Source organism: Prosopis cineraria, unplaced genomic scaffold (genome assembly GCF_029017545.1).
Source record: "Prosopis cineraria cultivar Desert tree isolate PC_DT_omini unplaced genomic scaffold, ASM2901754v1 PC3, whole genome shotgun sequence".
NCBI lineage: Eukaryota > Viridiplantae > Streptophyta > Magnoliopsida > Fabales > Fabaceae > Prosopis > Prosopis cineraria.
Window position 1 is genome coordinate 16,245,024 of NW_026555334.1, and position 10,670 is coordinate 16,255,693.

At 35.5% G+C, this 10,670-nt stretch overlaps 1 protein-coding gene across 4 annotated transcripts; it reads right to left on the reverse strand.

The window, feature by feature from the left end:
- Positions 1–7,745: 7,745 nt before the first annotated feature.
- On the reverse strand, positions 7,746–10,448 carry LOC129307252 (uncharacterized). 4 transcript variants are annotated; one of them, XM_054948157.1, is made up of 5 exons: positions 9,787–10,448; positions 9,567–9,658; positions 9,476–9,533; positions 9,300–9,356; positions 7,746–8,340 (listed from the first exon to the last, which is right to left on the reverse strand). In XM_054948157.1, exons 1-5 carry the CDS (start codon positions 10,063–10,065, stop codon positions 8,053–8,055), a joined length of 774 nt encoding a protein of 257 aa, XP_054804132.1. In that variant the 5' UTR covers positions 10,066–10,448; the 3' UTR covers positions 7,746–8,052. The 4 variants fall into 4 exon arrangements, with proteins under 4 accessions (XP_054804132.1, XP_054804131.1, XP_054804130.1 ...); XM_054948156.1 differs by having other exon boundaries at positions 9,300–9,359; positions 9,787–10,446; XM_054948155.1 differs by having other exon boundaries at positions 9,476–9,658; positions 9,787–10,447.
- Between the last annotated feature and the right edge of the window lie 222 nt (positions 10,449–10,670).

The window sequence follows — 10,670 nt, forward strand, 5'->3', positions numbered from 1 at the left end:
ATGTATTTTGATGAGCTAAGATGATTGGTCTAATTAGTTTTCATTCATTTATCCTAGGTTGAGATTTATTAAGAAAAGACAACATTTTAAGGTTGTCTCTTTAAGGGTTTCCAATTAACTTTTGATTTTCGTCCAAGTATGTGCTTGTCTACACTTGTGTCTTGTGAGGTTTTACATTCAGTTTTCCTTACTCATTTTAATACTTTGAATGAATTAAGTATTTCATATCTTAGTCTAATTAAATAAATGTCACACTATGGTTATTTGATTATTTGATTTAATTGTAACTTGGGTGACTTAATGTGACAAATGAAGACATAACCCAAGGAAATTGAAGAGACCTTTGAAGGAGCATTATGGAAGAAATTAAGACCTAGTTTGGCTTCAATTTAGTGTTATTTTCAAGGGTTATTAAGGCACACAATAGTTTTCATGCACTTGCACACAAGGGATCAAGTTGACTTATCAAAGTTTAAGATAATTGCAATGTGTTTGAGAAGCTTGGAAGCAAATTTTGGATTTGAATTTGAATGGCATTAGGAGTGAATTTGAAGACAATTAAGGGATCATAAGAGCTTATCATATACATGCGCATTGGATTAGAAGAGCAACATTAGAATTATCACCCAAGTTAACTTGCAACTGAGACTACCCTTAACCTCACTTGACCTAATGACTTGTTTTGAGTTTTGTGGCAACTTGTTTAGCAAGTAGCTCAGACTTATACTAAGAGAAATTAGAGTAGAATCGAAGGTAAGCGCTGTATGAAGCCTACTCGATAAGTTACTGGTTAAAAATATCTTTCAATACTCTGAAAACTGATGCCCTAGCAGCCACTTTCTCTCTTCTCTTCTCCTTTCATGTTAATTTTCTTTTTCTCTTCTGAATCAAGAGCTAATTCATGACTTTTTCAATAAATTTCTGTGCCAAGTGCTACGACACAGGTAGCATTAGCCGCAACATGTAGCACAATAAGGAAAATCCTCACCGCGCTCACATGCTTCACTCCGGGACGCAGTCACTCTACCCATATCTATTTATTTAACATCATAATGAGTCAAATTATTAAGCAATCATCCAAACCTCTAATCACTTACTAATTACCAATTCACCCTTCATTATAACTAATTTAAGAATTAGAGAACCAAGAAGTTATAGAATCCTAAGGGAGAGTTGATAGAAGAGTAGTTTTGAAGTCTTCATTTGACTAAGCTCAACTATTTCTTCATCTTGTTTTAATTTCATTAGAATACTATGACTATTATTGATTGTAGTTTAAGTTGACTTTAGTTTCATGATTGCTTGTAATTGTTAATGTTGAAACAAGATTGTTGAGTTGAATTTCATGTTCTTCTTGTTGTTGGAATTTTAGCAACTTAGTGATTTTGCATTGTAATATGTAATTTTATTTGGTGAATGTCTTGTATTAGCCTAGTATGTAATTGTGTAGTGAATACTTGTTGAGTTACTTGAGCTTTTTTATAGTATTGAGCTTAGGTACAGCTTTGGGCAGTGGTAATTAGGGATAAATTTTAACTATACACTTGGTTAATTCTTGAGCTAAGCTAGTGAGGTTACCTAAGGGGCTTTAATACCACTTAAGAAATTGAATCAGTGAAGCTAGGTTGCTTGATGTAACATCCTGAATTTCTTAATCTTAAATTTAATGGTAAATTAAGGGTGAAGTAGAAATTAAAGTGGCATTAGAGATTCAGAGGACTAATTAGTATTTTGACTGGTTTGTGTGTTGTATGAACATATATGGGTGATAGGAGTGCGTTTCGGGTTGAAGCAAGTGCACGTGGTGAGAAGAAGTCTCACTATACCACGCGCTGCGGCTTGTGCTTCGTGCGCCGCGATGCATGGGCTAGAATTTTCCTTTATAAGTCGCGAATTTCAAAAAATTTCAGAAGAGAGAAATTGAGAAACACACAAAACAAAGAGAGGAGAAGGGCTGAGGAGCTAGGTCAAGTTATTTTGGAGTGGAGGAAGGTGATTTGGATCGGTAACTTGTTAGGTAAGCTACGCATAACTCTTACCTTCCATTCTATACAAATTTCTCTAAAAATGAGTTATAGAGAAATTGAATCGATGGAATTTGAGGGGTTTGATTCTTGCCCAATAGTAATAAAAGGGTTCTTGGAAGTTAAATTAGAGATTTATGATTGGTTTAGAACTTTGATCCTAAAGGCTCAATTTTAGGTCTTTAGAGAGAGAAAGTTAGGGCAAAACTGTCTTAAGTGAAATAAAATCGGTTGAGGTGATGTAAAGTAGTAATTGGGTAGTTATAGACTTAGAATGGATAAATGAAAAAGAGTTTATAAATGAATATAGCCCTAAATAGTACAAATGAGTTTTTAATCAAAATGGGCCAAATGACTAAAATGTGCCAAATGTATTCAAATTAGCATATTGGGCGAGTGAGTAGAGAAATGAAGCTTGAAATAAGCTTGTACAATAGTGAAAATTCACGGGTAACCTTTCTAGTGACAGAAGGGTTAAGGTAACCAAAAAACTTCATTTGTTTGACTATTTATTGTAACTGTATGCTAATATGCTATGTAATGCATGAACTGATTTTGAATTGAGCATGTTTTGTAGCATTGAGTGATTGTGTGTGTAAAATGACTTTTGGTTGAAATGAGCATTGAAATTGTGTTTTGTAATGTAAAGTGATATGTGTGTGTGTGTGTGTGTGTGTGTGTGTGTGTGTGTGTGTTATGTATAAGAAAAAAGTAAATTGTGAAAAGGAAACCTTAAATGGTTTGAGAAAACATGATCTGAATGGTGGGAGTTCATCTGAGTATAGGGAATGATAAAGACTATATGGCAAAGTTTCCTTAGTACCCTGTTAGGGTGCGGCATTGGAAACAATTTTCCTTAGTGCCTTGAAAGATGCTATGTTAGAGGAGATCTCTTGAGTGCCTACTAAGGTACTGTGTTGGAGATGAGAGATTCCTTAGTATCTTTGTGATACGAGTGAGAGTCAATGACACCCCATTGTATGTATTGGGAGAAAACCATAGTCCGTACTGTGCATTAAAACATCTTTGGCCGGGTGATTCTATCACTGCAGGTGAGCTCAAGACTAATGAACCATTGGTCTGAGATAAGCCTATGGTTTCATGTCAAGGTAATTTAGAAGATCGGTTGGTAGAGATCATGCTAGTATTTTATGATATGATGAAATATCTTGAGATAGCATGGAATCTTTCAGGATTGATGAAAAGTAAAAAGTGAAATGTGATATGATGTAAATACTACTTTATAAAGTTTTAATGGTATACTATATTTACTTTCATATTGTTGCATGTGATAGTCAATAGGAGTGAGTTATTCTGTTACTGAGATTTTTATCTCACCCTTATGATTACATATTTATAAGACCGAGAAGTGATCAAGCTAAGGGAAGAGAGTTTAGACCGGCTTGAGTTGAGAAGTTATGTACTCTGAGATTGTGTAATGAACTGAATTGAAAGATTGTATACATAAGTATTTATGAGTTGCCATGTATTGAATTGGGTTTTTGTGAAATCAAGCCCGAATTATGTGCATGTGTTGTTTGAGACAAAAGGGGCTTTGATTTGGGTATGTTTATGTTGCAATGGTTATGTGTTAGTGAATCTTAAGCCAAAGGATAAATTATGAGGAAATGAGTAATTTAGAGGCTAAGATTGTATTTTGATTATGATGGGTGAATCTTAAGCCAAAAACCAAATTATGATGAAATGAGTAATTTAGGGGCTAAGATTATATTATGAATAGGATTGCATATGTATGAGTAGAGAAGTAGCCAAGTGGGCTATGTTATGCCAAGAAATGGCATAGTTTGTAAAATTAGTAAATTCTAGAAATTGGTCGTAGAAAGGTCATATTTTGATATATAATTATGATTGTGATTAATTATAGTCAATCAGGTGCATCAGATCCTTTTGAACTTGGTTCAAGGCCTGGTGTGGTCTAATGAGAGAAAGGAATTGATTTGAGCGCTTGGGTGTGTCAAATTTTCAAAAAAAGTGACTTTTTTCACTCAGGTGTCCAAATTTTGATCAGACTATTAGATCGTGTCCAAACCTATCTCATTAGTTAGTATACAAGCTAAGCTTCGTGTGAGCACTTGAATCACTCTAATCGGATGTCGTATGAGAAATTGGCGCATCCCGAAATTTTGTCATTTTTTATGTCAAAATGACAGCAGAAATTCGGACAGGTGTGCTGCGGCGTGTAGATGCACATGCCACGGCATATGACACAGACAGAGAGAGCGTGTGGCTCTGTGCACATGTCATGACGCACTGACCGTTCGCCGCGGCGCATATACCAAAATTCAGTTTTATTTTGTGAGCTAAAATGCATGCATTTAAGAAAGGAATGCTGGTGGTTTAAGTCCACTATGTATTTGGAAAGTGTATGATTTATTTCAGCTATGTTTTCTCTAATTGAATTGTGATTTAATTAATTTTATAAAGTAAGCTTTTAGCCGAAACTTTTAAATTGGAATTGGATTATTGTGAATGATGTGAGTTAATGGTAACACCATAGTCTTCTCTTATATTGAGTGGATATATAAGAGGAGGTTACCCTTGAGATAGTTGTCTTAAATAAATACATTTTTTTAGCCAAGGAAGAGAAGTTGAGTGAGGTGCCATAATTAATTAGAAGCTAGGATTCTTCCATTAGCAACACTTAGGGTTTCTACTTTAATAGGGAAGCCACTCTATTCACAATTAGATTTAGTTTGCTAGTTTAATTCATTAGGTAATTAGGTTAGTAATTAGGTAATCAAATTTCCAACTTGGGTGACTTATTGCATTAGGTAACCTTTAATTAGACTAAGACCATTCCTTAGGAGATGACCTAGGTTGGCCCTATATTGCATTAGGATTAACTTTAGTTTAATTTTGAGGGTACAATTAATTCCAACTATTAACCAAAGACATTTAAGACAATCACTATAGTTTATCTAAAGATACAGTTATCATAGAGAACATGCAATTAATATGATAACAAAAAAGAAATTCATTAAATAACAATGTTCGTAGTACAATGATTGATCCTAAGGCACAATTTCCAACATCCTCCTACTTGCACTAAGTAACTCTAATCTTCTGTACTTCCCTACCTTCATCTCACAATGTGTGTGACCCCTTGAAGCCTCTCCATGTTCACTAACCTCCTGTTTTGGGATATGAGCTTCTGTCATATTCCTCTATATTTGTCCCAAAGTCTCATTCATCTTGTCCAACGCCTCCTTGAAAGTATTCATTTCTCTAGTTAATCCACCAATGGTCTCCTTTAGTTCTTGCATCTCTAGGTCAGTAGATTGCACATGTTCACTCACTGTTGTTTAGTTAGATAGTCCTTAGGATTTCACTGCTTTCATACCAAATGATACAACCTGATTGTCAAAAAACAAAACAACAAACAAATATAACAATAGAATAACCACAAGTCAAGGGAAATATTGAGGTTTGATATTAAGAACTCTAAAAGGCTAAAGCACTGTTACAAGGCACTCCATTGATTCAGAACAAACCCTATTCCCTATTACAACCAAAATATCCAAATAGCCAATAAAGAAAAAGAACAACAATATCACAACAATGCTAACTAAGCATGCCCTCTCATTTTGGAGAGCCAGTCTCTCCTCTCACCAAAACATCAAAATATCACCTACCCTTTTTCAAAAGACACTAGGGACTATTATAACCCAAAAGCACCTTACACAAACTCCAACATCATTTTCTATTAAGACAAGCCTAAAGAGACGCTAAGTCAACACTAAGTTTGAATAGCTTTCCTCTTAAGAGTAAAAATAGCAAAGTCAGCATTCAACCCTTCCTAAAGGTGTTGTTCCCTTTTCTTGTAGTTTCCTATTTCTCCTCTTGTAGGTTTGTAGTTTCTTATTTCTCCTCTTATAAGTGTGTGAAGTAAATGAGATTCCATCACTATGTTTACTAAGAGGAGCAGGTGCCGATGGAGACTCTTTAGGAGATCATAGGATCCGAGAAAAAGGTTTGCATTGAACAGAATATGTTTACTGTTAATAATTCTTTAATGCTTTTTTTCCTCCCCCCCCCCCCCCGGTTCAGATAAACTATGTGATGAAATATTTTCACACACACACACACAGGATTTTAAATGGAAGTTGATCTAAGCAAACTGGGAGGTCTGGTGGTAGAATTTAAATAGAAGGTCCTTCACATGTCAACTAATTAGCATCGTCAAAATGATCACTTGCACAGGATTTTATCCTTAAATATGGGATTCTTTCTATGTCACTCCTTGTACTACAAAGGATATGATATTTTACAAACATGCACAGGGGCTGAAAAAGTTGAAGCACATGATGAACAATAAAAGGGAAAGTACAAAAGGAAACGGAAGTCGAAGGTTGAGTTTCAACAATTTTGATAAATCCTCTTTTGTAGCCAGGCTACAAAATCTAATTTTCTCTCCTTCCCTCACTTTCATTATTTCTTATAGCTTTTTTTTGTGATTTTTTTTTTCATTTCAATCATCACTAATGGGACATCGGCTAGCTTGCATAGATTCGGGTCTAATACAATATAGCATGATATAGGGATATGGTAAATTTTCAAAATTGTAAGATAGGGGGTTCAAGGATATTTATAATATATATTTTAACATTTTATGATATAAGTATAAGTATTTTAATTTTTAAACAAAAATTTCTAAAGTAATATAAAGATATTTATAACAATTAACTAAAATTTAAGTATTTTTTTCAAGTTTTTAAGTGGTATATTAAAAAAATATTAGAAAAAAATTATATCACAAATGTTAGAATATGGAATACATATGCAGAGATATACTACAAGTACCATATTGAATACAGATATGAATATGCTTATTTTTTTTGAAATATCTCTGTTTCATAGGATATTAAACAATCAAAGAGATACAATTAAAACTAGGAATGAAATAATGTGGCAGCAGAGTCTTTTCCGTGATGATGGAAAAGATTCCGCTGCCGCATTAACAATTAACCATTGCTTAACATTAATATGGAGAGCTCATTCATTTTGAATGATCCATTCAATACTTCAAAATGCTGCTTTTGAACTTGAAAAATAGGAAAGGGAAGAAATATAATTCAAAGGAAAAGAAAGCACTCACCAGAACATTCATGTATATTTGGCCCTACCGTTTGCATCTGTGAACTCCTAAAATCCGAATCTAGAGACATAAGAACCAACCATATCCTTCTATCCCTGAAGAAATCATATCCCTCAAACATAAGAAACAAACATTTCTGAGATATAATAAACTAAAATACATTTTGTATCCCTCAAACCAACCATTTTATGATAATTTTATTACTCTTGCAGTAGTTGTACAAGACTAATGCCTATGCTAGCAAGTAGTTAAGAATTTTTTTTTCTATTTTCGGCAGAAAAAAGTTAAGAATAATGAAACTTATTGTATGAGCAAATATTGATCTAGCTACTCTAGACCACCATACCCTCTTAGAGCATGCAAATCATTTGTACTATTTTCCCAATATCAAATGTAAGAAAATGCACCCTGTACCCTGACAAATGTAGTGAATAAATCTCTGTTAAGAGTCAAACACATCAAGTTTATTCACCAGTTGAATTCTCCACATACCAAATGCTACCCGTCGAGTTTATAAGAGCACTTTTCTAGCATATATACAATCTCTAATTCAAACTCTTCAAGTTAGGGGGAAAAGCAAGTCAAAAATTAAAAGTGAACGCCCATAGAAAGAACCATATGTAATTATAACAAAGGGAGGACAATAAAACTTGACTCTGATCCTGCAAATTTCAGACATTTCTGATAGCACATGCTTGAAGTTTTATCCACAATCATGTTTTATCAGCATGGCAATATCTTCCGACAGCACATGCTTGAAGTGTTTTCCACAATCAGGTTCCATCAGCGTGAAAATATCAGAATCAATATACAAAAAAGTTTGGTTCAAACTTTATATTTGAAATGCAAGGTTTCCTTATATACAACAATTGCACAACATAACAAATACGTAGTTAAATGGGGCCTCGTGTATCAAGTAGTGACGCGGCGACACCTACACCAAAATGCAGTTCCTCCACTTCGGCCTCGAGCAACAGCAATTTCCTCATCAACATAGAACCAGACAAAGAAAGGATCTTTGGTACTTGGTTCCCTGTCATCTTTTTTTCCCAGGCTGATCTCCAGAGCTTTCAAAGGTCCAACTTTAATCCGGATGTCCTCGAATATGAAACTCAGTATTCTTTTTTTCCATGATAATCTGCCTTCAAATGTCAGCTGTCCTATAGGTCCAAGATATACCCCATTTTCAATCCTCTTCGCCTGACAATCATGGAGGATAACTTAGTTGTCTACGGCTAACAAAAGCAACATAAAAAAACAGACTCAAGCTTTTCTCTGTTTGACGTATACAATCAGATTCCGAAGTGAGCATACTTGTCTTTGAATGGATGATCTGGCAAGTGAACATCACAAATAATGAAATGGCCGGTGTTAATGCTAGCTAGATAGCAAGTATGCATTAATGAATGTGTTTAGAAGCCTTATTAACACAAAGAAGCAATCTAGTTCCTTCTTGTCCATGATCAATGTAAATATGGATAGGATAATCAAACGTAATAACTGAGGCCTAATACTGGGTTCAAATAACCTCAGATAAATGGATCTTAAACACGAGATTCAGTGCTAGGTTCAGTATCCTCTCTTTCCTCCTCATCAAACTGTTGATTAAAACTCAGACTTTTGTTTTCAATTTCTTTCGCCCATTTGAGATAGGGGATGGGATCTGATTCCAATCCCCAGCAAGATGACTTCAAAATTTCTCATTCAGATGCATCAGATACAAACTAAACTACCTACCAATGACTTGATAAGTCAGCAATGAAAATTCATTCAGCAGGAAACATGTTAATAGAAGATAGACGAACAAAGCAAGGTGAAAAAATGAAGGTAAGGATACAGACGAGTGGTCTTTGAATCCTAATTATATGTAGGGAAAATATAATCATTGGTCCTATAATTCTATAGGTTTTGCTTTTAGCCCCTTTAATTTGATTTCAGTATTTTCAGTTCTTATTGCCCCTATAATTTAACAGTGTTAGGCACTTAAGAAACAAGCATCACCCAATTTTGCTGAAGCTACTAGACACAGTGAAAAAAACAACAGGACTAAAAGCCAAGCCTGATGAAACTATAGCACTAATGATTGTGTTTTCCCTTACATATATTGGAGTTGTATGCTAAATGAATTGAAACAGATAAGATCTTCTGAAAAGACTTACGGCAGCATCAAACCTCTGAACAGCTGTAAAAGGAAAATATCGACCCCGCTTCAGTTGCTTCTAAGATTCAGCAGAAAAGTACTGTAAGCAGAAATAATCAAGAAACAGAATGACGGTCAAAAGAAGGGGGAAAATTGATACATATGCGCATGTGTGCGCGCCAAAACATGGACAACCTCGGCAGTAAAAATAAGCATCCACTTTCTCCCAGGGGATTCGTTTCCACCGAGAGTTTCAAGAAAACCAGAAGGATCAAGTTTGGCTTTCTCAATCACCGAAAGGGCAGAAAGAATCTCCTCCACTGCTACCTTTCTTGACTTGGCTGCATTTTTCAGCACTTTCACACTTTCCTCCACCTCCTAAATAAATATATAAAAATGGAAAGAAAAAGAAAAATTCGCAGCATGAGATCGAGGAAGAAAGTAAAGGATTGAACCAAACGAAGAAATTTAAAGCAAAAGAACAATGGGACTGGAAAAAAACAAACTTGTTTGGGGTTCTCATCATCAACAAGAAGTGGGGTTGAGGTGAGTTGATCACTGTCGTCGAGGGTCGCTCTGGTTCTTGATGTGGGAAATCCAACAAGATAAGAGTTAGTTCCTTGGAGAGGAACCGCATTTAAAGGGTTAAAAGGCAGGGAGGACAGTGGTAGATTGGGACGATAAGACGCTCTAAGGAATAAAATTTGAGACTGAATAGGAAACCAACATGGGGACGAAGAAATGGACGGGCAAGGCGGCGATGACGGCCATAGGATGATGACCATTGCAGCAAGTGTAACATGGATTCGGATCCCCTCCCGCGGCCAATGTGCAGGGAAGTGTTTTCATAGTAGCCATTAGATTAATACTGTGGTAGGAAGAAGGACGGATGTAAAATTAATTTACTAGCCACCAAAATTTTTTACCAAGACTCTTCTTCTTCTCTGTCTGAAGAAAACTGTCCTACAGTAGGCGACAAGGAGCCAGCTAAATCAATGGCCACAACCCAGACTTATTAGCTATTGGAGGAACACAATTGAAAGATTGAACCACTATAGCATCCATGCACATGTATGGGAGGAAACAAGCACAAATGAGCAAGCTTTCAACAGCAATAATCAAAGTTCTTCAAGCAGCAAGTTCTTCACATATATGCAAACACCCAGTGATCTGGATTCTTACCCAGGGTCGGAGGCTGTGAATCTCACAATCTTTGTCAGGTTGAAGGCAAAATCGTGTAAATGGAGAATGGAAGATCAGTCGAGGGATGAGGCTATCGTTTTTGAAGTCTGAACAGTTATCGATATGAATGCCATGGAAGGAAAGCCGTGAAACCCCTAGCTTTTTTTTTTTTTTTCCTTTTCCGATGCTTTGGGGGCTGGTAAATTAA

What these genes read in the sequence shown, in the direction of transcription:
- LOC129307252 (XM_054948154.1), bottom strand. Translation starts at nt 10,065, where the DNA reads ATGGTCATCATCCTATGGCCGTCATCGCCGCCTTGCCCGTCCATTTCT. An exon ending in ATGATGAGAACCCCAAACAA is followed by an intron (nt 9,659 to 9,786) that starts GTTTGTTTTTTT and finishes ATATTTATTTAG; the next exon opens with GAGGTGGAGGAAAGTGTGAA. An exon ending in TGCTTATTTTTACTGCCGAG is followed by an intron (nt 9,360 to 9,475) that starts GTTGTCCATGTT and finishes GCTGAATCTTAG; the next exon opens with AAGCAACTGAAGCGGGGTCG.